This window comes from Oncorhynchus mykiss, chromosome 17, assembly GCF_013265735.2.
Source record: "Oncorhynchus mykiss isolate Arlee chromosome 17, USDA_OmykA_1.1, whole genome shotgun sequence".
In the NCBI taxonomy this organism is placed as follows: Eukaryota; Metazoa; Chordata; class Actinopteri; order Salmoniformes; family Salmonidae; genus Oncorhynchus; species Oncorhynchus mykiss.
Genome location: NC_048581.1, coordinates 30377747 through 30402720, shown reverse-complemented (window position 1 = coordinate 30402720; position 24974 = coordinate 30377747). Strand labels below are relative to the sequence as shown.

General features: G+C 42.2%; 3 protein-coding genes across 4 annotated transcripts; 2 read left to right on the top strand and 1 right to left on the bottom strand.

Annotated features, from left to right (window-relative positions):
• The first annotated feature begins 1313 nt into the window (after nt 1-1313).
• LOC110493689 (chromobox protein homolog 8) lies at nt 1314-5127 on the top strand. The gene is made up of 5 exons (XM_021568100.2): nt 1314-1496; nt 1596-1639; nt 1861-1926; nt 2074-2140; nt 3373-5127. The coding sequence occupies exons 1-5, from the start codon at nt 1428-1430 to the stop codon at nt 4240-4242; spliced, it is 1116 nt and encodes a 371-aa protein (XP_021423775.2). The 5' UTR covers nt 1314-1427; the 3' UTR covers nt 4243-5127.
• Nucleotides 5128-6974: 1847 nt separating this feature from the next.
• LOC110493688 (uncharacterized protein C17orf67 homolog) lies at nt 6975-12167 on the bottom strand. Of its 2 annotated transcripts, XR_002469183.2 has the most exons (4): nt 11921-12167; nt 8084-8172; nt 7412-7779; nt 6975-7330 (listed from the first exon to the last, which is right to left on the bottom strand). XR_002469183.2 is itself a non-coding variant. In XM_021568099.2 (3 exons), exons 1-3 carry the CDS (start codon nt 11976-11978, stop codon nt 7663-7665), a joined length of 264 nt encoding a protein of 87 aa, XP_021423774.1. In that variant the 5' UTR covers nt 11979-12167; the 3' UTR covers nt 6975-7662. The 2 variants fall into 2 exon arrangements, 1 of the variants encoding a protein (XP_021423774.1); XM_021568099.2 differs by having other exon boundaries at nt 6975-7779.
• A 1191-nt stretch (nt 12168-13358) lies between these two features.
• LOC110493687 (diacylglycerol kinase epsilon) lies at nt 13359-23488 on the top strand. Its single transcript, XM_021568098.2, has 11 exons — nt 13359-14527; nt 14853-15012; nt 15367-15486; nt 15779-15922; nt 16527-16684; nt 16968-17016; nt 17495-17608; nt 17996-18067; nt 18328-18455; nt 20388-20499; nt 20871-23488. The coding sequence occupies exons 1-11, from the start codon at nt 14076-14078 to the stop codon at nt 21087-21089; spliced, it is 1728 nt and encodes a 575-aa protein (XP_021423773.2). The 5' UTR covers nt 13359-14075; the 3' UTR covers nt 21090-23488.
• The last annotated feature ends 1486 nt before the right edge of the window (nt 23489-24974 follow it).

The following is a 24974-nucleotide window of genomic DNA, read 5'->3' as shown; positions in this document are numbered from 1 at the left end:
CGAATTATTTAAAGCACCTATTTCAAGTCAGCGACCACATTTTCCGAGACTGAATGATTAGAGACCACAAATTACAATATTTTACGGTTAGTTTTAAGTGACAGATTCGTGGAAATTATAGACCTAAATATATATCTTGTTGAGTGTTGAAAATATGAAAATATGTTGATTAATTCAGGCCCATGAATAGGCCTACAAGCTCTATTCTAAACTTGTATTTTTCTATATGAAGCCTAGCCCTACTCAATTAATTAGGCTACATAGACCAACACTAACTTAAACAATAGGCCAATTTCTGTTTTGCTCAACTTTTTGGTAGGCTATAATCACATTATTTTCCGATTAGTCTAAAGTTTATGTTCAGGTTAATTCATTTGATTTGAGATCCTACCTAATAATTTGATGGCAATCGCCTAGTCAAACACTTTAAAGGCTATAAATTAGGTAAATACTTATGACTAGGCTAACTGTGCAATGTGTTCTCTGATCCCCACATTTAGACATCTTCGACTGTGTTCGTTGAATGAAGTCAAACCTGTATGGAAACTGTAGCTTAGGTTTAAACGAATAGCCTACTAAATGGAGACTATAATTGACACCATTTATTTCAAGATAAATAAATACAAAACTAAAACGCAATTTTTTATTTATTTCACCTTTATTTAACCAGGTCAGCTAGTTGAGAACAAGTTCTCATTTACAACTGCGACCTGGCCAAGAGAAAGCAAAGCAGTGCGACACAAACAACAACACAGAGTTACACATGGAATAAACGAGCTTAAATGACGATGTAGGGATCAAGAGAAATAGGATAAACTATTGCACATGAACGTGATCTATAGCCTATGTTCTATTTAGACATAGGACATTTCCTTTAGGCCTATATTGTCTCCTAGTCTCCTCATACAATTAGCCTACATGACTGTAGGCTATTGATTAAGAGCACTTTAATACTGAAATATTGTATGACAGATCAGCTGATAACTGAAATGTGCACACATCCAATCTGCTTTCCTTCACCTCTTTGGCGTATTACATTTGAGGAACGTTGCTCCCATTGTTCATTTATTTTCATTCTGCACATGTTCTGCGTTTAATATCTGGCGACATATGTTTTTAAAGACCGAATAATCCGAGTAATTGATCCACCGCGCTAAAGCCACCATTTTCCCCTCAAGAATTTTCAGAAGTGGACGCTCCTCCTACTCACCTAGCAACCGCGGGCACGTAGCAACGGCTAACCCAATGGGCTTTCTCTAAATGGTTCCACCGACTGCGGTTCCTAGGCAACGCATGATTTCTTTGATGACGTCTTTTCTGTGCAGGAGTATTATGGGCTGTCTGGAATTCACTCTGCGAGACAGCGGAGAAAAATATCTAGCGTTCACCACCAAGCTTTAGTTAACGGTAGCTGGATTGAAGTAAACATGGAGCTGTCTGCAGTTGGGGAACGGGTTTTCGCAGCCGAATCTATCATCAAACGCCGAATAAGGAGAGTATGTGAAACACATTTTCCTAACTTGCATAATCTATTTTGACGCGCCACTGCTGTTCCCTAACGAAGCGTTATTTTTTATATTTCTGATGACACGCAGGGTCGAATGGAATACCTTGTGAAATGGAAGGGCTGGTCACCGAAGTAAGTTGCGTTGAATTTAATGCTAGAGAACCTTGCTTCTACATGGATGTTGCTGACTGCTAGCTATAGCGTTCGCTTGCTAGCTAGGTGGCATATGCTAGTGACAAAGTCAGCGCAGCACGCTTGCAGTGTTAGCAAGCTAGCTAACGTTAGCCCGTATCTATGCTTGCTTTCCCAATGTGGTGGAAAACTAACCCCTGTCAATTGTATTTTCTCCATAGATTTAGCACTTGGGAACCGGAGGAAAATATCTTGGACTCCCGCCTCTTCGTCGCTTTCGAAGAGAGGTAAATTGAATGGATATGGGCCTGTTCATGTTGTACATTCATTGCATGCAATGTTAGCAGCACAGCAAAATAAAATGCATCCGTCACGCAAGTCGCCTATTGCACTTCGCTCTCTTGATACTCAAAATGGGTGTCTTGCTGTTTCAGGGAGCGCGAAAGGGAACTCTTTGGGCCCAAAAAAAGAGGCCCGAAACCGAAGACATTCCTGCTAAAGGTAGCTATGTTGATATGCATGCATTGTTGAAAATAATCCATCCAACACGCAATGAAATCTACTGAATTTATGGCTGCACGGTTGGACACGATTTCTAGCATGTGGCATGTAAACATACCAGTCTCCACCCACTATGTATCCACAGGGTCTTCATCTGGTTAATTAATAAATAGCTGTTTTTTCACTGACACGTGAATGTGCGAGTTTGAAGGATCCCGAAGGATGTCACGTTTTCCCATGAGAATCACCTTTTGTGTACTGGTATTAAGGCAAAATCATATTTAGTGCTGGATGTGTATTTGTGGAGGTGTGAATGTGTATTTAGGGAAATTAGTTAGTTAAGCTGGTGCTAATGGACCTCAATTTGTTTTGCCCTAATTGAACCGAATCATGGTAAATTGTTTTGGATTGACAGGTAGCCAAATTGATCAATAAACATGCCAGGTTAATTGTTTATATTTCGAAATGAACTCAATGTAGGCCTACAGGTGTGGCACATAAAATGTGCTTATAAAAGGGAGGGTTCATCTATTCAGGCGTGCATCGATTATTCGGCACGGTTGAAAGTTATTACGTTTTGACGTGTACTAATGAGTAAAGCAATCGTTATAGGTAATACCAAACGTTTGCATGAGATTGGTTTTGAATGAAATCTTAAACTCTGAAGACGTCATCAAACGAATGCACCAGGCTTTACCGACGATGAAAATTGCTTAATACCAGCATCTTATTTAGGGTGCAGGCTCTCTCCCAGGCCTGTAAATAGATGTTTTCAAACTGAACTGAAAAGACATATATAACAAGTAACTACTGTGAAAATGTAAAAATGCTAACAAACTGATGTAGCCTGTAAATTCTTCAGGGGATATTATGCCAAGTGAAGATTTTGTCTACGGTCTTCATTTATAATTGTATACATGTATTGTTACAATTATACTCTTTGTTATAACATTGTTTTGCTAATTGCAAGTGCACATTATTTATTAAGCCATTATAAAGCTGCTGGCATACTCGTATTATATATCTATAATGACAAATAAAGAGTATCCTCAACTGGCATTTTAAATCTGCCCTTATGAAAGAGAACATTATACCCACTGAAATTGGAGCAGTGGAAAAACATTGCCCATATTGCCATCGGCAATAGCCTACTTTCAATTTTCCGTCTTTGTTGTTGATAAGATTTTCCCCAATTCAGAAGTGGTTATTCTCTGGTTTCCTTCCCCATTTAGGCTCAAGCTAAAGCTAAAGCTAAATCATACGAGTTCAGGAGTGATGCGGTCCGGGGGATACGCGTCACCTACCCGACCCCAGAGCCTGTCATCACCCCCAGAGCCCGAGAGGGGCTGAGGGCCGTGGTCCCCACCATCTTTCCACCCAGCACCGTCAACAGGGGCGAGAGTGTGCGGGTCAGGCCCCCAGAACCAGTCCGAGAGCACCGTCAACCAGTCCTCCAGAGGCCCCCAGGCCCCGATGGCTTTGTGATTGTCCCCAAGAAGAGAGGGCCCAAACCCAAGCTGCGATTTAAGGACAATCCCTTCAATGCTACTTCTGCCGCCACAGAGCCCCACAAGAGGAGGGCAGAGGAGCAGGCGACATACGGCCCACTCAAACTGGCCAAGCTGGGCCTGTCTGATGGTGAAGAAAGGGGGTCTGAGATGAGGGGGATTAAACTAGCCCACAGGCACCAGGTGGAGCTGGGTGGTTATCCCCACAAGCAGATGAGGCCCGTGGCTAGTGGGAGCACACAGCAGCACTACGGCCCAGACAGGGGCTTGTTGCACTCACACAGAATAGGCTCTGACTCCCAGGCCTGCAGGACTAAAGAATGCCCCTCAAATTACTTATCCCCTCCACACCTAAAGCACCTATCCAAAAAGAATGGGCATCAACCCAGTGAAGAGCTTCCACAGAGGGGGAAGCCTTCACTCATCGCCAAAATCCCTGTGTCACGGATCCTGGGCCAAACAGACGAAGTGTCTTGGAAGCCTTGCATGAACAACGTGGAGAAGGTTCTGGTGACTGATGTGACCACAAACTTTTTGACAGTGACTATCCGGGAGAGTAGCACAGATCAAGGATTCTTCAAAGATAAAAGATGATTGGCTCTGATTTTAATTGTCTTCAGCTGTCTCTCTGTCAATCTTCTATCAAATTATTTGGAAAAGTCCAGACTTTATAGTGTCATTTATCAGTCAGATTTTTTTATGTAATGTATAAAAGCAAATTGCAGGATTGTATGTGCATATGTGTATAAATATAATATAGTTGGAAGTCTATTAAATGTAACGACCAAAATGAAAGGAATTCCATTGAAGCTAATCACCACCCATAGGCTATTTGAAAGAGTTGCATGCCTTGTGTACAGCATTTACTTGTTTACAAACAGCTTGTAGTTTTCAACGATCCACTTTTGAACTAACAGTATACGTTGTCAGACAGGCTATATTTATGTCAAGCTAGTACCTTTTAAATGTTAGAGGTATAATGTGGGCACATTTGTCATTTGATTTCACATGTCCAATGAGAAAAATGTATATGGAGAAATCCTAGGCCAATTATAGTGTGAACTATTTGTTCCAGGTCATGCCATTTCAGTTTGAGGTGTAGCTTACCCTATTCATTTCAAACGTTTATCAAGCACTTTTTGGAAGGTTTAATAAAAAGTGTATCAAATCTATGTCTTGTTGATGTACATGTCCTCTATAAGAGTTTATATAGCCTTTACAATGCTATAGGTCAGTAGTTGAGCAGATGTCGATCTTGTTTCCAGATTTTTTATAAGCTGTTAATAAAAATGGGAAGGCTGCTTGGTGTTTATGACGCTGTCTTTGTCGAATAACTTATATTGACATATTTTACACAAGGGCTTTCTGTTGACATCTGTGTTGGACATATACATGAAATGCTTTCAATGTAACAGGATGATCACAACCTGATGTCACAGTTTGCTTTTGAGATGCTTTCCAGTAAACTTGTTGAAATTGTGTCTGTTTCTGGTTGTCATGATTTCTTCCTTCTGATTTTCAGATTCATGTTTTGCATTGGCTGTGAGAAGGACTGATGATAATTGCAAATGTGCTTTATGGAATTACAGGTTTCAGAAATCCTTTGGCACAATTTTTTGATTTAAGAAGTTGCTTTAGTTTGCATGTTTCCGTTGTCTTAATTTCAAATAGTGTAAAGAATAACGTTGACCATATTTCAGATTTATAAGCCAACTGCAGGAATGGGCTTACCTATTCTTTGCCGTGGTGCGTAATGACATTTTCTTAGCAATATGGTAGTGTCAGTTATAGCAGAGAAATAGGTCCTATTTTTCATTGAGATTATTAGTGTGTTTTGGCAAAGGTCCCCAAAGGCCTAGACCTTGGTTTATATATTTTGTAATGATTCAGATAGTTTCGAAACAAATCAGGACGCAACTCAAATGTATAGCCCTATCTGCGTTCATTAAAAATACTATACTAACTTCACTGTCTTATATCTATTAAAATGACAAAGATTTCTAAAAGAATAGGGTAGTTGGGACTCAGAGACAGCTGACAAAGCATTTTAATAAAAGTTGTTTTATTGAATTCTATTTAAATGTAATTGTGCTGTCCTCAGAGCTCTTCACAGAAAAAAATCGCAGCCCACCATTATTTTAAGTGGTTGACATTGGGCCTACAGGAAGAATTGAATTGTACTTTTGCAAAATGATATTGGCCTTCAAATTTTCTCAAATCATAAACCAATGCAATCCAGCGCCCATCGGTATCTGCGGAATGGACACGATGGTTATGCGGGGTCACAAGGTAGGAAGGCCTGTGTTACCAAACATGTCATCAGAACTATAATAGATTGCCTACGAAATATATAATGTGTTATAACCTGCTATTACACTTATGTCTGACAGGAATGCATCTGCCTGACAAAAGACTCTGGTCATTTCAGTATAGGCGATGGCTTAAATGTTATGATCAATTTGCATGATTATTGCGTGCTTACTCTTGTTTTTTTTACTTGGTTGGTTCTAGTGGCCTATTTGTACGCCTATGGGTGCATTCGTTTTGCAGAATCATTCGATGATGCTCGCATGCCACATGCAAGATAATAATTGAACAATCTGACTATTGATAGGCTACAGTGCAATTTCTCCAGATGAAACACACGTCGGGGGTTAGATGTTGTCATTGAATCATGTGGATATAATACAATAAAATAAAAGTTCCCAACAAATTTGACCAAATGCATTAATAATTGTTCGATATTTTTGGCAATCAATCAGCACAAACATCAATAGCACATTTCTTAAATTGCGTGTAAAACGTGTGCCGGTTCAGTCGTATACGGCCATATATATTATCAGCTTATTGATATATTACGCAATGTTAAAAATAATTTGTACGACATTCACTTCGGAGAATAACTGGATTTGTTATTGTCTGGATATATTTACTCCCTTCACACGTCCAGAACTGCGTAGGATTTAGCCTAGTGCTCCCGGCCATTCAGTTTAGCTGCAATAAAGCGTTGAATACTTTGTGTCAAATAATTCCCCTCTTTCCTTTCATAAGTTGTTATTCATTGTGGTCAATAGCATGCCGTTCTTCTGTAGAGCTTCCTGCGCGAGAAAGTAACAGCACAGTGCAGAGTCGCACAGTGAACTCGAGGGAAGGGCACTGTCTAAAATTGCCCAAACATCAGTAAACTACGATAGTAACCCCGAATCAGCAGCGGGGTCAACCCACATGACCAGTTCACAGTTCCTCTTTCTTAGTTTTTATTTTCTCTAAAGTCCAACTGAAGTCCTACTTCAAAACCCGCAGAAGAACACACCAAGATTCCAGCATTTAAATGTTTTTGATTAGATTATTTATTCAATTCTTGTTTTTTAAACATTGTTTTACATAATACAGTGTATAATTTCTCATAACTGTATCAACATATAAACTGATTATGTATCCTCTCTGATGTTAACATCATTTAATACGTTTCCTATACGCTAATGTTGCTGGAATAAGCTGTGGACATCTCTATTGATGGCCACTAATGTTCCCTGTTGAGGCTTCATCATGAAATGCATGTGATAGAGTTACACTCTGAGCTTCCCCCTCATATCATTATCATAGTCATCATCATCATTGTCGTCATCACAGTTGTCGACATCATTCTTGCCATCAGCGCCCTCCGCCACACAGAAAAAAAGTTTGTGAAAAAAGTATCTGGAATCAGTTTACCCTACCCCAATTCTAACTATAACCAATCAGGAGAGAAATACAAAACTGATCAGCGTCAGAAGGCAACTTCATCCTATAGGCTAATTATGGGTACTGTACATTGTGTTCAATAGGCAGGAAACAGAATATTGTCCGAAATGTAGTGATATTATGTACTTTCTAGTACTTTTTTTGTTACACAGCATTTTGCTACTCTGTTCCCTACTGAACATGACTCCGGGGACCCAAGCAAGCATGTTTTATGGTTCTGAGGACAGACGGGACCTGGGCTGTGAGGAGTCAAGGCGAGGTCACTGGGGGTTAGACAGGGTGTCCGTAGTTCCTGTCACAGCGAGGGTAGCAGTGGGGGTTCAGCCAGTGTTCCAGGTTGGTCTCATGGGCCCTCTGATCCAGAACCTGCATGTGGAGCAAGTGCTCCTGTACAGGGGGATAGATAGATAGATAGATAGATAGATAGATAGAGAGATAGAGAGATAGAGAGAGAGAGAGAGAGAGAGAGAGAGAGAGAGAGAGAGAGAGAGAGAGAGAGAGAGAGAGAGAGAGAGAGAGAGAGAGAGAGAGAATGCCGTTCATTTATCAAGCCATAAGCAGCTCTCATTATCATATCAAAACAGAAGAAATTACAGGGTAACCGTTAAGTAAATTGTTTTTAATGGATTCTTAGAAGGATGAGCACACCGCTGCAGGTTTCTAATTGTGCCCTTTCCACTTTGAACTTTACCCTCATTGGCTCATCGGGGTGGCCAGGCTTCTGCCTCTTGGTCCGCAGAAGTTGCTTGGCATAGCTCTCCTTGATGATTGGGTTTGCATCTGGCGATAGAGAGAGAAAGCATTTCAAGACATCCATATCCCTTCATTTTCAAAGAGCTGACTGTGCAACATCACTGTTTGCCTACGCAGGTTGGCATTTATTGTGATACGTTTTGCCCTGGAGGCAGCTCTGCAAAGTGGTCACTAGCTGGCAGAGCCACAAAGTCTTACAAAGTCATAGTTTTGTCGCACCTGGACTACTGCCCAGCTGTGGGGTCATGTGTAGTTTCACCTGGACTACTGCCCAGCTGTGTGGTCATGTGTAGTTTCACCTGGACTACTGCCCAGCTGTGGGGTCATGTGTAGTTTCACCTGGACTACTGCCCAGCTGTGTGGTCATGTGTAGTTTCACCTGGACTACTGCCCAGCTGTGTGGTCATGTGTAGTTTCACCTGGACTACTGCCCAGCTGTGTGGTCATGTGTAGTTTCACCTGGACTACTGCCCAGCTGTGTGGTCATGTGTAGTTTCACCTGGACTACTGCCCAGCTGTGTGGTCATGTGTAGTTTCACATGGACTACTGCCCAGCTATGTGGTCATGTGTAGTTTCACCTGGACTACTGCCCAGCTATGTGGTCATGTGTAGTTTCACCTGGACTACTGCCCAGCTGTGTGGTCATGTGTAGTTTCACCTGGACTACTGCCCAGCTGTGTGGTCATGTGTAGTTTCACCTGGACTACTGCCCAGCTGTGTGGTCATGTGTAGTTTCACCTGGACTACTGCCCAGCTGTGTGGTCATGTGTAGTTTCACATGGACTACTGCCCAGCTATGTGGTCATGTGTAGTTTCACCTGGACTACTGCCCAGCTATGTGGTCATGTGTAGTTTCACCTGGACTACTGCCCAGCTGTGTGGTCATGTGTAGTTTCACCTGGACTACTGCCCAGCTGTGTGGTCATGTGTAGTTTCACCTGGACTACTGCCCAGCTGTGTGGTCATGTGTAGTTTCACCTGGACTACTGCCCAGCTGTGTGGTCATGTGTAGTTTCACATGGACTACTGCCCAGCTATGTGGTCATGTGTAGTTTCACCTGGACTACTGCCCAGCTATGTGGTCATGTGGGGCAAAGAAGTACAAAGCAGCACGTATTGCACTTCGATGTACACGGAGGGAAAGTGTCAGTATCATGCATGTCAGTCTCTCCTGGCTCAAAGTCGAGGAGAGATCGACTGCATCACTATTGGTCTTTGTGCGAGATATTGATGTGTTGAAGGTACTGAGCTGTCTGTTCAAGCAGTTGGCACACAGTTCGAACACCCATTGGTACAACACAAGTCATGCAACCAGAGGTCTCTTCACAGTCCCCAGGTCTAGAACAGAGGCTGGGAAACACACAGTATTAAAGAGAGCCATGGCTACGTGGAACTCTCTGCCGCCCAAGGCAAGCTAGCAATAAACTAGTTTCAAAAAACAGATAAAAGGACACAAAGGGAACTGTGAATCGACACAGTCATTTTATATATATTGTATTGTAATTTGCACTGTACTATTTCTTAGACCTAGATATTGTGTGTATGTACTGATGCAGTGCATTCAGAAAGTTTTCAGACCCCTTGACTTTTTCCACATTCTGTTACGTTACAGCCTTCTTCTAAAGCTGATCAAATGTTTATGTCCACAGCAATCTACACACCATACCACGTAATGACAAAGCAAAAACACCTTTTTAGAAATGTTTGTCTAATATAATGTCTCACAGTTGTCAGAGCAAAAACCAAGCCATGAGGTCGAAGGAATTGTCCCTAGAGCTCCGAGACAGGATTGTGTCGAGGCACAGATCTGGGGAAGGGTACCAAAAAATGTACTCCTTAGTAAAAGGCACAAGACAGCCCGCTTGGAGTTTGCCAAAAGGCACCTAAAGATTCTCAGACCATGAGAAACAAGATTCTCTGGTCTGATGAAACCAAGATTGAACTCTTTTGCCTGAATGCCAAGCGTCACCTCTGGAAGAAACCTTGCACGATCCCTACGGTGAAGCATGGTGGTGGCATCATCATGCTGTGGAGATGTTTTTCAGCGGCAGGGACTGGGAGAATAGTCAGGAACGAGGCATAGATGAACAGAGAAAAGTACAGAGAGATCCTTGATGAAAACTTGCTCCAGAGTGCTCAGTTCCTCATACTGGGGCGAAGCTTCACCTTCCAACAGGACAACAACCATAAGCACACAGCCAAGACAATGCATGAGTGGCTTCGGGACAAGTCTCTGAATGTCCTTGAGTGGCCCAGCCAGAGCCCAGACTTGATCCCGATCAAACATCTCTGGATGTGGAAAAAGTCAAGGGGTCTGAATACTTTCCAAAGGCACTGTATGTAGGCATAACCGTAACCTTAACCATAACCTTAACCACACCACTAACCCTAACTTCAAAGCCAATTTTGACTTAGCAGCTGGCCCATCTAGCAGAAAATTGCTCAGTTCTGCCTCCAGGGCAAGATTCATGACAATGAATGTCAACCTTCATTTGGCTCCATCTATCTCAAACGAAAATATTGCAACCATCAGTGACATAGGGTACTTTGTGCACAATATACCAAAAACAATGTTCTTGTCATTTTCCTGAAATCAGTCATTATTTGTCACCCACTCTTTCCTCCTGTATCTATCTGGTTGCTCTTGACTTTTATAACTCAAAACACAACATTAACCCACATTTCCAGACTTGCCATTTCAGTTGCAGCCATTAAAACGGGAAGAAAAACTTGCATTAGATTTCGACACAGTCAACAACAACCCCCTCATCACACACCCAGCGTGTGCAGGATATAGGGGAGAAGCTGCTGTTTGTTTGGATAGTACATGTCGAGCCGTGTACTCTCTAATGTACCAGGCTGAGGATGCAGATCAACAGCCCCTGTTCTACATCCCAAATGGCACCCTATTCCCTATATAGTGCACTGGGCCCTGGTCAAAAGTAGTGCACTATATAGAGAATAGGGTGCCATTTGAGATGCAGCCCCTAGTCTCATAGAGGTCTGTCTCTGTCTGTCCCCCAGCAGCAGCAGAATATCATTAGGAGGCTGTTTTTTGGTGGAGCAACAAAGTACCCATTCATTTCCCCCACTCTCCAGAGAGCCAGGCCAGCCCGTGGAGCACGTGACCCCCAAAGGCCAACCTGCGAGGGGGTATGAAAATGAACCTGGCTGGCTCTGTCAACAGCGCCAGGCACACACAGCGACGTGGCAAAGCACCACCCAGGGCTCATGTAGGCTTTTTGCAATGATTTTGAAACTGCATTGATAAGAGCTGCAAAATGGAAGTACATGATATTGTAATACAATGCAATATTTAAATGAGCTATGTGCCTGCAGTTAAAACAATGATGTCATATTTGTTCGGTTTTACATGAACAATTATGTGTTTAGCTTATTTTCATATTTTCATGCAATATCTTCATACAACAGAAATGTATTTAGTTTAATATTTACTAGTTACAATGACACAACACAATATTTGCTTTTCTGTGCATGATTGAATTGCATTTTTATTTTGTAAGTTTAATTATGCAGTAATTACTTTTCTTATGCATGTAATTATTTGAGCATATCAATTACAGCATTAATTGCTACATAACAACTTCATGTTCATATTTTCTTAAAACAACATTTCTGTTCCATTAAAATTGAGAAAAAAAATTCAAAAATAAACTTTTATTAGAGACTAAAGTCTAAAAGACTCACAGAGCCACCAAAAGGTTAATTAATACATTTTTCTAAAGGCAATTGACCTCTTCAAAATGAGCCTACCTGCTGTGTAGATGGTCAAGAGGACCAGACAGAGGGAAAATGCCACAAACTTCTTCATCTTGGTCTCAGCTCACCTGCCCGGCTACTTCTGCACTGAGACCCCAGTCCGTAGGAGATGAGGGGGTAAATTCTCCTCTACGTCACCGATCACCTCCCCAATCCAAATATTACAAAACTGGGTCACATAACTGTGAAAACATTTGTTGAGTGTCACTGTGCCTGCTGTTCTGGCATGAGACATTTATTTATTTGTAAATTTATTTGGTGGTGATTATAGCATGCAATGTACTTGTTTTTCATCAGTTTGAACTTTGATACCGTACTCAAATAGATTATTCTTCTAGCATGAATTACATCTGTATCCAGTTGCAGTTTTAGCGTGAGGATTTCAAATTTGCAATGCTGATTCTATCCACTAGATGGCGCGCAAAACTCATTTTATACAGAGATAATTTGTCAAGGATTAATGGATGTGTTTTTCCGCAAGGCAGGGATTTTTAAAGGCTGTTTTCTGTTTTGTCCTTGGTTTCCCGGAAACTAGGCCATGTGCCTTTTTTACGGAACTTCAATACAAAGTGATTTCCGTAGCAGGTTAGGATAGCATTTTCGCTAACCATAACCCTATCCATACCTTAACCTCAGTATCATAACTTCCTTCGTAAATTATCCAAACCTGCTGCAGTATCGAAGTGCCGTGAAAATAGTGTTTTGGCCTTATCGCTGTTTGGATTGCAAGATTTTTTGATAGTTTACCTAGTTTTTAACATTCATTCCAGCCAAATGTAATGTAATAAAGTTATTGTTCAACTTATTTCTATAAATGCACAAATAACGTGTCTGCTTTTCCTAAATATAAGATTTAAGAAATGACATCCTATAGGCCTTATTAGGCCTATCAGTAAATGTGAAGCTCTGTCTGCGTTTATAATATAAATATGTTATGTAGATGTGTCTTGATGCCTTTAAGGCAAATGTTAGTAATTATTTTTTAATATACTGAACGAAAAGCTCAAAATAAAAAATAAATAAAAAAACAGCTCTAAATCTTTCCCCTCAACAAACTGTTTTTGATATGTTATTCAGTTGCCAGAGTCAGCTGAGCACCACGTAAAAACGTACGCCATGGTTACGTATATTGGCCAATTAAAACGACCGACACTATTAATAATCGGCGCGTTCGACATTGCAGCCCGCTTTAAAGACATCTCGAAACTGACTGATTTACAAATCACATTGCATCATAAATAACCATAGAGAATGATAGAGGCCTCTAGTGGCCAAAGAGCTATTAGCATGTGCAGCGCCATTGAGGGATTCCACTATTTTAATGTAGTCAAGTGGGTGGGACTTAATTGGCTTATCCCTCCTAGTGACCCTTTTGGAGTTTTGTCCAACCGGGTCATCGGGAGGGATCAGCCAATCGGGAAGAAGAAAATGGATTACTTCAAAATGGAGATAGCCTCAATGGCGCTACCCATGTTGTTACTGACGCTATAATTGCACAGATACAAAGATGAGTCCTATATCTCTCTCTATGTAAATCACTGCTCATTATTATTTGCAGATCAGTCAGTCAAAATGTACCCATGATACAACACGGTTTTGACGCGCTTGAATACTGCCATTAGGTGGGAAGGCAACTGTTTGCGATTGGACATATGTTTTATCGACGAATCTATTGTTTAGTCGTGTTATTGATATAGTAATGAAGCGGTCACTTCAATGCAACCTTTAATATTATAAATGCTTGTGCATGCGTTTCGATGTTTTTAAAAACGTTTATTTTTTACAGACGATTGATTACTAGCTTTTAATGTAGTCATTGCTGGAGAGGTGAGGAGCACATCAGGTGCCCAGTAACTATATCTAGCATAGCTTCTGATAACAATAACAGTAAGCTAATCATTCAAATGTTGGTGGTCGTCGTCTAGCTAAGTCTTTTGCACACAAAAAAAATCACGGCAGTCATTGTTTACAATCTCGCTCGAGCCTTGTTTTGTGCGTTATTTCGCTACACGAGAAGGTTGTCATTTTCTCGTAGCTATTGCATGGACACCATGATGCGCGCGCCTTGCGCACAATGTTTAAATGAATTCTCGTGATATTCTATGATTTGATTAGTTTATTCACGTTAATACCAACCACTCTTCCTCGGATGTCAATGGAGGGGGACGAGGGAAACCGTGACCAATCGTCACGGGAAGAGTGGACACTCCTGTTTTGGACATCTCTCGCTGTCGTAGTGCCCGTGATCATTACATTGTGGTGCAGTGTCCAACGCTCCAAACGGAAAATACACATGAAAGACTTCTTCCGCAAGAGCAAGCACGGCTGGCACTGCACCGACCTGTTCAACAAGCCCACCTACTGCTGTGTATGCCAACAACACATTCTACAAGGGGCATTCTGCGACTGCTGCGGAGTGTGCGCCGACGAGACATGCCTGCGTCGGGCCGACCGGAGCCTTGTTTGCAAAGAGATTATGGCTCCGTCCCAAGCGGATGGGACACTAGAGCACCGCTGGGTCCGGGGAAACGTCCCTCTCTGCAGTGTCTGTGTGGTCTGCAAGGAGCAATGTGGGAACCAACCGAAGCTGTGTGACTTTAGGTAATATTATTTTGCTTCTAGGCTGTCGTTTGTGTGTGAATTAATGTCTGCCACATTAATCAAAGTGAAGCCCAGCAGGATGCGAAGGCGTTAACATTTGTCTGGTTTTGGCACGAAAGATGCAGGGTGTTATTTGTAATGTTTCAATCATGGGGAAGCTGAAATTGCTTTATTTACAAATTGACAGGAATTAATATCATGTCCTTTTCCTTTCATGTGTACAATTCTTAACCAGCTCTCTGTCCACCTTTTGCCTTGACATTACAGTGAGCGCCACAAAAATTGTGCTTGATCCACTGATGGGTGTGTGTTTGTCCCTTGGCAGGTGTGTGTGGTGTCAGACAATGGTGCACGATGACTGCAAGGCCAGCCTGTCGGACGGGGAGCGCTGTGAGCTGGGCGAGTTCCGCAGCCTCATCATCCCCCCTCACTACCTCCACCACGTCAACAAGCTCCGCCGCAGGCATCCCGATGAGTACAGCAAGGTCAGAGGTCACACCCAGGGAGGGGTCAGTGTCTGGGGTTATGGTGGCCCAAATGGTGGATCGGGACCGATTGTTTGGTTGCATTACTAGCAACTACCAGTCCCTCTTGAGTCAGGTTAGAAGACTGGGCTGTGGTTTGAAACAGGTTTCGTTTACTTTTCAATTTTAACTGAAAGGTTGCTGGATTGAATCCCTGAGCTAACAAGGTAAAAAAAAAATCTGTCGTTCTGCCCCTGAACAAGGCAGTTAACCCACTGTTCCCCTGTAGGCCGTCATTGTAAATAAGAATTTGTTCTTAACTGACTTGCCTAGTTAAATAAAGGTTAAATTAAACAAATTTAACTGTGTGTCTAGCTGGCATCTGCCTGTGGAAGCAGCTGGACTCCGGTGCTGGTCCTGGCCAACACTCGCAGTGGGAACAACATGGGGGAGGCTCTGCTTGGAGAGTTCCGCACCATCCTCAACCCTGTCCAGGTCAGTCAGTCCTCTGTGTAGCATCCTGTAGGAGCATATTATGGAATTATTAAGATGTCTAGGTCCAATTGAACTGGTGCACAGTAGGCAATCTTTCGAGTTAAAGTGATTGTGGAGGTGGCGCGGTGATGGTGGGATACATATACATCTCCCTCCCCTCCCGTCCACCTTTTCCACTTTGTTTCCTCCCATATCATACATTTTCTGTCTGCTATCCTCTCCTTTCCTCTCTCCTCTACTCATCTCCTCTCCTTTCCTCTCTCCTTTCCTTTCTCCTCCCCTCCTCTCTCAGGTGTTTGACCTGTCCGAGCTGCCTCCCTCCAAGGCTCTGCAGCTGTGCACCCTGCTGCCTCCAGGCAGTGTTAGGGTGCTGGTGTGTGGGGGGGACGGAACCGTGGGCTGGGTGCTGGATGCCATCGACACCATGAAGCTCAAGGTAAAGCTGTGTGTGTGTAACATGACAGTGGCAGGAGCAGGTGAGAGTCGTGCAGCTCTATGCCAGGCTGTCGTAACTGCTGTTGCAACTAACATTGCTGTACCTACTGTTGTTGTTTGGTTATTATTGAATAAGACGTCTGTAGATGGCGTGCCTGTTTGAACATTTTCAGCTAGCTTGAGATGTTTCCGATGGAGCTATCACATTAGATCATTTTTGATAGCTCAAACGGTTGGTACGTTGTGAAGGAGGGCGGTCACGTGTGTTTGTGAGCAGAGGATTTTTAAAACATTTTTATTTATCTTTATTTAACCAGGTAGGCCAGTTGAGAACACGTTTTCATTTACAACTGAAGCCTGGCCAAGATAAAGCCAAGCAGTGTGACAAAAACAACACAGAGTTACACATAAACAAACCTACAGTCAATAACACAATAGAAAAATCTATGTACAGTGTGTGCAAATGTAGGGAGGTAAGGCAATAAATAGGCCATAGAGGCGAAATAGGATCACTGGTTTGATCCCGGTATGGGAACAGGGACAGCGGAGGAAGATATGTTAGCAGCACCATGATGTCTGTTTCACATGTGTGTATTGGTCTCCAGGGCCAAGATCAGTTCATCCCCAGGGTGATGATCCTGCCCCTGGGTACAGGGAACGATCTGTCCAACTCCCTGGGCTGGGGGTCGGGCTACGCCGGGGAGATCCCTGTGGAGCAGGTGCTCCGGAACGTCCTCGAAGCAGAGGTGGTCAAGATGGACAGGTCAGTGGAGAGCCAGAGGAAGCAATGCAGACTGCTGTGCTAATGCTACGAAGCTCAAGTCATGTAGCCTGCTGTGCTAATGCTACAAAGCTCAAGTCATGTAGCCTGCTGTGCTAATGGTACGAAGCTCAAGTCATATGCCTCATGTGCCAATGCTACAAAGCTCATGTAACGTAGCCTTCTGTGCTTATGCTGCAAAGCTCAATATCCCTAGTTCCATTTGTGTTGTAGCATGGTTGTAAATGATCCAGTATGACATTTATATCTCCACATGTCCTAACAGGTGGAAAGTTCAGGTAGCCTCAAAGGGGCTCTACTTTCGTAAGCCAAAGGTGAGTTGCATTTCACCCTCCTCTAGCTAGCCTCTTTTGATCTTGTCCATTTGCCCTGCATTTTGATATAATTCAGCAACACGTACTGTATTCAGTGTGTGGTCCGTACAGGAGTCACACCTGTAACTCTGGTGTTGCCTCTGCCAGAACCATGCTGCAACCAAGTGATCCATTGCAATCATGGGGCTGTTCCAGAATGCTGTATCAATGAGTAAGCCAGCTAACTGTCCAAAATGGCTTGAAGTAACTTATTTTTATGAAGGATTTATAATTGACTTGACAAACAACAACCAATATACATATTCAGCGTTTTTAATGAACCAGAAAAACAAGTTAAATGGTTGTTTATCAACGTTAGCTGGTTAACTTAATGATCCTGCTTACTGGAATAGCCTACGTGATTGATTTATTCACTGTTTATACTCTTGATTTGCTCACTAAAGGACCTCCTAACTCGTGTGTGTGCTATTCTCATCAGGTCCTGTCCATGAATAACTATTTCTCAGTGGGCCCGGATGCCCTGATGGCGCTCAACTTCCACACCCACCGTGAGAAGACCCCCTCCTTCTTCTCCAGCCGCATCATCAACAAGGTCAGTGGGCCCGAAGACGCATCTGAAAATATTCACAAACGTATGCAAATGTCTTCACGTGGTTGAATTTACATACAGTGTGAGAGGACATTTCCAGGGTGGTTGCTTGAGTGTAATGGTCGACACATCAATTTGGAAAGAGTTCTTTAATGCTACTTTTCTCTCTTAGTCAAATGCATTTGGAACTGCTTTTACTTACTGGATATTAATTATGTGGTTAGTTGTTCTATAAATGGCCGATTCAGAATAGTCTAGGAGTGGTTATTTGGGTGAAAATGTAATCAATATTTGAATTAGTTCAAACATGACCTGCTTTTGATAACGCGTGTCCTTTGTCCATATTACTTTCCCCTTTTTTAACGGTCAAACTGTTGCCTTTCCTTCTAGGCTGTATATTTCATGTATGGCACCAAAGATTGTTTAGTTCAAGAATGCAAAGACCTGGATAAGAGGATTGAGGTAAGGTGTGCACAAAGACACACACAAACAACACACAGGCAGACACACACAGTGGCCTCATGGAACGACTCTCATGTCTATTGTGCAGTCTTTCACCTCTATGCCTCGGAAGAATTTAATAGAATGTTCCGTTGCCTTGGCAAATGTCACAAACTTCAAATGAACTCGAGCATTCTTTGTGCGCTGTATAATCTTTGGATGCCTCCTTGAACTAGCGGATACTCATATCATTTAGTAATATTGTGTGTGCGCTCCCACAGTTGGAGTTGGATGGAGAGAGAGTGGCCCTGCCCAGTCTGGAGGGCATCATCGTGTGTAACATCGGCTACTGGGGCGGAGGCTGTCGTCTGTGGGAGGGCATGGGGGACGAGCCCTACCCCCCTACGCGGTGAGCACCACTGGCTCACACAGGACTTTAGACAATACAGAAATGGAGACAATCAAGGCTTCGAAAGCCCTACCATCAGACAGACAATGTCCATTAAGTTGTTTGTGTATTATCACTGAAAGCATAACTCAAGATCACATTGTCCTTTTTTGTGAAGCATTCATACAGTGGGGCAAAAAAGTATTTAGTCAGCCACCAATTGTGCAAGTTCTCCCACTTAAAAAGATGAGAGGCCTGTAATTTTCATCATAGGTACACTTCAACTATGACAGACAAAATGAGAAAACAAAATCCAGAAAATCACATTGTAGGATTTGTAATGAATTTATTTGCAAATTATGGTGGAAAATAAGTATTTGGTCACCTACAAACCTGCAAGATTTCTGGCTCTCACAGACCTGTAACTTCTTCTTTAAGAGGCTCCTCTGTCCTCCACTCATTACCTGTATTAATGGCTCCTGTTTGAACTTGTTATCAGTATAAAAGACACCTGTCCACAACCTCAAACAGTCACACTCCAAACTCCACTATGGCCAAGACCAAAGAGCTGTCAAAGGACACCAGAAACAAAATTGTAGACCTGCACCAGGCTGGGAAGACTGAATCTGCAATAGGTAAGCAGCTTGGTTTGAAGAAATCAACTGTGCGAGCAATTATTAGGAAATGGAAGACATACAAGACCACTGATAATCTCCCTCGATCTGGGGCTCAACACAAGATCTCACCCCATGGGGTCAAAATGATCACAAGAACAGTGAGCAAAAATCCCAGAACCACACGGGGGGACCTAGTGAATGACCTGCAGAGAGCTGAGACCAAAGTAACAAAGCCTACCATCAGTAACACACTACGCCGCCAGGGACTCAAATCCTGCAGTGCCAGACGTGTCCCCCTGCTTAAGCCAGTACATGTCCAGGCCCGTCTGAAGTTTGCTAGAGAGCATTTGGATGATCCAGAAGAAGATTGGGAGAATGTCATATGGTCAGATGAAACCAAAATATAACTTTTTGGTAAAAACTCAACTCGTTGTGTTTGGAGGACAAAGAATGCTGAGTTGCATCCAAAGAACACCATACCTACTGTGAAGCATGGAAACATCATGCTTTGGGGCTGTTTTTCTGCAAAGGGACCAGGACGACTGATCAGTGTAAAGGAAAGAATGAATGGGGCCATGTATCGTGAGATTTTGAGTGAAAACCTCCTTCCATCAGCAAGGGCATTGAAGATGAAACGTGGCTGGGTCTTTCAGCATGACAATGATCCCAAACACACTGCCCGGGCAACGAAGGAGTGGCTTTGTAAGAAGCATTTCAAGGTCCTGGAGTGGCGTAGCCAGTCTCCAGATCTCAACCCCATAGAAAATCTTTGGAGGGAGTTGAAAGTTGAAAGCCCCAAAACATCACTGCTCTAGAGGAGATCTGAATGGAGGAATGGGCCAAAATACCAGCAACAGTGTGTGAAAACCTTGTGAAGACTTACATAAAACGTTTGACCTCTGTCATTGCCAACAAAGGGTATATAACAAAGTATTGAGAAACTTTTGTTATTGACCAAATACCTATTTTCCACCATAATTTGCAAATAAATTCATTAAAAATCCTACAATGTGATTTTCTGGATTTTTTTTCTCTCATTTTTGTCATAGTCATAGTTGTCATAGTTGAAGTGTACCTAGGATGAAAATTACAGGCCTAATCTTTTTAAGTGGGAGAACTTGCACAATTGATGGCTGACTAAATACTTTTTTGCCCCACTGTATACTCTATATTAAGACCTTTTAGAGATGCTTCAGAAATCATTCATAAGTTAATGTCATGTGATTTGTGAAGCATGTATCTAGGCCTTATGAAGCCTATATGAATGCTCTATAATGCTTTTCGACGGTGTCGTTTTCTAAGTGTTTTTTTTTCCCCCTCCTGTCCTCTACCCCAGGCTGGATGACGGGCTGCTCGAGGTGGTGGGTGTGTTTGGCTCCTTCCACTGTGCTCAGATCCAAGTCAAGATGGCCAACCCGGTGCGGCTGGGCCAGGCCCACACAGTCCGGGTGAGGTTACAGCACCATCACCACCACCTGCTGTTTATCTCCACAGTGTGAGAGGACAGCAGTGGTGTACCTGACACATTTGTGTTTTCTGTGTTTCCTTCCTGGTTCTGTCATTTTGACCTTAGCTGAATAGATACGGTACCAGTTTGAATGGCTATCTTTTATAAGTATCTGGGTCATTTGCTAGTTTTGTCTTTTAAAAGTTAGGTTAGTTCATGTTCAGTAAATGTCAATGTACTTAAAATATGTTTTTACTGTGCTCATCACTGTTCAGCTCTTCCAGTTTAAAAAAAAAAATGAACCTTCTCTTTCCTCCTTCGCTTTTCTCCGCCCATCTCTCTTACCACCTCTCCCTTCCTATCTCTCTGTAGCTGGTGCTGAAGACGTCCCGGATGCCCATGCAGGTAGACGGGGAGCCGTGGGCCCAGGGCCCGTGCACCATCACCATCACCCACAAGACCCAGGCCTTCATGCTGTACCACAGCGCCGAGCAGACGGACGACGACGACGAATCCAGCACCTCCGAGGCTGAGAGCTCCGCCCCCCATGACTCTCCCAAGCCAGCAGGTCCCGCCTCTGCTCGTGCCTGAGCCCCCAAGTTCCACCACCTCAATGTTTCATCCATACCCCTCCTTTGTTCGTTGTAGTAAATGCTGATGACATAATGCCATGCTTGCACACTCCCCAGATGATGATATAAGCCAGAGCTCAGGCATATTCCCGCCTCGGGGTAAAGGAGGGAAGGAAGGAAGGAGATGTTTCAGTGGATGATGGGCTGTATATTTGCACTGATCCCTTGTTTTATAGTTATAACAGTTCTATAGTTTGAATAGTTTGGCAGTGTTTCCCAACATGGACCCCGTGTGTCCCTGACTCAAGAGGAAGCATTGACCTCGACACTCCGACTCCTATGATAGAATATATATTTATATTAGTAAGTCAATCACTGGACGTTTGTTTTGTTTATTCTTATTTCATGATGATGCACTGTTATTGCCATGTTGGCCAAATCCCCAATGTGCTGTATTGGACAGACACTAGTGGTTACTAAGTCTTAAGAAAATGTTACTTGACTATATTTCTTAAAATTAGTTTTCTTAGGTCTCCTAGTTAACCATTCCTAGTGAAATATTCAATGCTTCTAAAGGATTTATTCACAGGTTTTATCATTTCGACCTTGTCATTTTTGGAGACAAAATGTCTACCACAATAATCCACTCAGTCTGATGCACTTCTACTTTTTATTTTATTTTTTTTGCAATATTTTGTCCTTTTCTTGATTAGACCTCTCTTTGTGTGGGCACTTCGTTGTTGCACTGTAGGAATTACTCCGTAGGACGTAGTTAGAATTGTACCGTCCCTCAAAACCGACTGCTCAAAGTGTTCAGAAGTATAGTTATGATATTACTCTGTCCGTATCTATTTTGTTTGTTGTCTACTATGGAAAGATTGTTTATTTCAAACACTTTGTCTTCATGCTGCGTATCACTAGACAAACTGCTAGGTGACACCCTATGTCTGTCACATAGAAATAGATTAGCATCTAGCCATTCTATTTCTATGGTGTGTCGACTGTCGTAATGTTTGTTACCACAATGTTTTAATGATTATTTTTTTTCTGAATCTCCGTCACCTTTCAGGAATGTCATTCAGGAATAATGCTGTTTTGTCATTTTAGTGAGGTCAAAGTTGAGATATCAGAAGGTTTGTTACAGCCATAATATAAAGTTATAGGTGGCATTCCAGGTTGTCTGTTATGCAATCACACTGCGCACTTGCCGCTAAGCACTTCTGCAGGTCCCTCGGTTTGTGGAACCAGTTTGATCTCTGCGTTCGCCATTCTATTTCAAATCACTTACAGTAGAACAGAATGGTTGACACAGCAATCAGATTGGTTCCACCAGGTTACCAGCCCCCCCCCCCCCCCCCCCCTGTCCACATAATCTTATTCATTGTGATCTATAAGGGAAAAGTGATCCTAGATCAGCACTCCTAATCATCTGTGCAGCGTGACTGCAAGCAATATGACCTGGAACGTCTCCTAAAAGTCTTGGTTCTTAAGCCAACTATTGGCATCAACTGTATAACGGGAGGATTGTCAATGTTCATCTAAAGCTTCGGAGGTCCATAGTTATTAATATAATGCCAATGCTTGTGATATACAAGTCCTTACATTCCCTTTGTGTGTGTTAAGCTGTTGGGTAATCGTCTTGTTGCTTGACACCCATTTTATGTGTATCTGCGCTTCTACTGTGTTTACAACAAACCTGAATGTTCTAGAAACAAGTCTGAGCATCTTAACTGTGGACAGAAATGTTATTTCAAACAGTATAGAGCAGGGGTACTCAACTCTTACCCTACGAGGGCCGGAGCCTGCTGATTTTCTGTTCTACCTGATAATGAATTGCACACACCTGGTGTTCCAGGTTTAAATCAGTCCCTGATTAGAGGGAAAGAATGAAAAAATGCAGTTGAACTGGCTTAAGTCCAGAGTTGAGGTTAAGGGGTATAGAGCCCCACACTGGAGGTGTCATAATACTCATAAAACCTAGTGGTCAAACAGGTAAATGGTTCCAATTGTTTTTCCACTATTCATTTTTCCTATTTTAAAAACACTTAAGGGCTGTGTTTCCTGATTACATGGTTATCAAAACGTCACGCCAGGGTAAGCCCACACAGAACACAACCCTTATTTTAAGTGTTTCTAAAAAATCCCCCATGGGATTTGACCGCTAGGTTTTATGGGTATTATGACTCATACTGTGGTACTCTATTGGCTGTAAGGTTTTATAGAAATGTAACTGCATTGCTGGAGGAGAGCATGTACTGTATGCCACCGATTGTTCTCAACTCGATTGTCTTCAGATATTGAATGGTAACGGATCATCTTAGTCTTGGTAGTTTATGTTCACGTCATTATGTCTACACTTAACAATGGAAGGAGACCATGTGATAGTCTTGCTGATACATTTTCCTGTAAAGTTGTGAGTGAAATTTACAGTGTACCATGAGGAACAGTATATTTGGAAATATATTTAGCTACACATTTAGTTTTTTCAGTCAAACCACTGTACATAAATGCACAAGATTGCTGTGGAAAGTGTCAAAGAAACCAGTTAGTCATAACAGCACTTTATTGATGAATGGAAGGCATACGACTCCATTTTGTCTCCATCTTATGGTACGAAATGTACCATCTTCTTCCTGGCCATTTAAAAAGAAAAGATGGATAGAGAGATGGATAAAATAATTGTAAGCAAACAATCACTTAATAGCAATTAAAAACCTGAGACAAACATGAGACAAATATGAAAATAATTGGCTGTACTGAATTTGCTACTGAAGATGTTGAAACTGATCATTTCACTGAATGTAATAAGCAATGTAAATTAGAATTTGAAAACACCCATAATAAATATTTTCATATGTATTATGAATTTCATTGTTTTCTAATAAGTACATATTTCATTGTTTTCTAATAAGTACATATTATTTCATTGTTAGTTTTGCAAGTATATAATATGAAAGCAATATCAGTACTTTTCCTTCCCGTGCACTTGCAATAAGTCTACTCCTGAGCAGTTTGAAGTAATATGATTACCATATATATATATATATATAGCTATGTGTGTGTAGATATGAGGAACAAATAAGCCACAAACAGGAATATAGGAATATATTAGCACAGATTGCATATAATAGTACATCATAAGGGGGGGACATTATCAAGTTGTCTTTAACAAGATTAAACCCCTTATACACAAACAGAATCAATTCTATAGAGGGAGAAGGCAATTACACCAACTGTTCATTTGGCATTGGGCTTTGCAAAGTAAAATTAATCTATCACGTGCTATTCTCAACTTGCTCTCCGATCGTAGCGATGGCTATATATCCATAAATGGAAAAGATCCAATCAACAATACAGACATTATGAGAAGCATGCAGTCACATCACAGACAATGTGACACCCACAGACACAGATGTCCAAACTAACACCAACAGACATTTGTACCCTTCTACATGAGAAGGCCCTAGGTATGGGCTATAGCTACATTAGCTATAACTTGGACCCAGAGTTTTTCCTTTGTCTGGTCACATGGACAGGCAAAACACCAGCCCTAAATCATCACTATTTACAAAACCCAGATTTGGAAATACGTCTGTTCACAGGGTCTAAATGACCTCTGCTTGTTCTTATGGGCCAGGCTGGGTCTATCTAGCCTGGTTGCCAGATCAACCAAATCCTCTGCCTTGTTCACTGTAATTCTTAACCAAATGCAGATCTGGCAACCAGGCTAGGTTCTATCAAGCCTGTAGTAGCAGTGTCAGGAAGTGCTTTCAGCACACTGCACCATGCGGAAACCCCCTTCACTTACAGGCTCTGTGTGAAACACTAGCGGAAATGTATTAGATCAAGAAAACAGTGAACGATACCCACTTTTTCTTTGGGGGGGTATCAAGCCTATTGTGGA

Excerpts from the sequence above, each read along its gene's own strand:
- LOC110493689 (XM_021568100.2), top strand. The coding sequence starts at position 1,428 with ATGGAGCTGTCTGCAGTTGGGGAACGGGTTTTCGCAGCCGAATCTATC. Across the intron at positions 1,497-1,595 it reads TCAAACGCCGAATAAGGAGA|GGTCGAATGGAATACCTTGT; the intron begins GTATGTGAAACA and ends GATGACACGCAG. Across the intron at positions 1,927-2,073 it reads TTCGTCGCTTTCGAAGAGAG|GGAGCGCGAAAGGGAACTCT; the intron begins GTAAATTGAATG and ends TTGCTGTTTCAG.
- LOC110493688 (XM_021568099.2), bottom strand. The coding sequence starts at position 11,978 with ATGAAGAAGTTTGTGGCATTTTCCCTCTGTCTGGTCCTCTTGACCATC. Across the intron at positions 8,173-11,920 it reads CTTGACCATCTACACAGCAG|ATGCAAACCCAATCATCAAG; the intron begins GTAGGCTCATTT and ends CTCTATCGCCAG. Across the intron at positions 7,780-8,083 it reads ACCCCGATGAGCCAATGAGG|GAGCACTTGCTCCACATGCA; the intron begins GTAAAGTTCAAA and ends CCCCCTGTACAG.
- LOC110493687 (XM_021568098.2), top strand. The coding sequence starts at position 14,076 with ATGTCAATGGAGGGGGACGAGGGAAACCGTGACCAATCGTCACGGGAA. Across the intron at positions 14,528-14,852 it reads CCGAAGCTGTGTGACTTTAG|GTGTGTGTGGTGTCAGACAA; the intron begins GTAATATTATTT and ends GTCCCTTGGCAG. Across the intron at positions 18,068-18,327 it reads ACCTGGATAAGAGGATTGAG|TTGGAGTTGGATGGAGAGAG; the intron begins GTAAGGTGTGCA and ends GCGCTCCCACAG.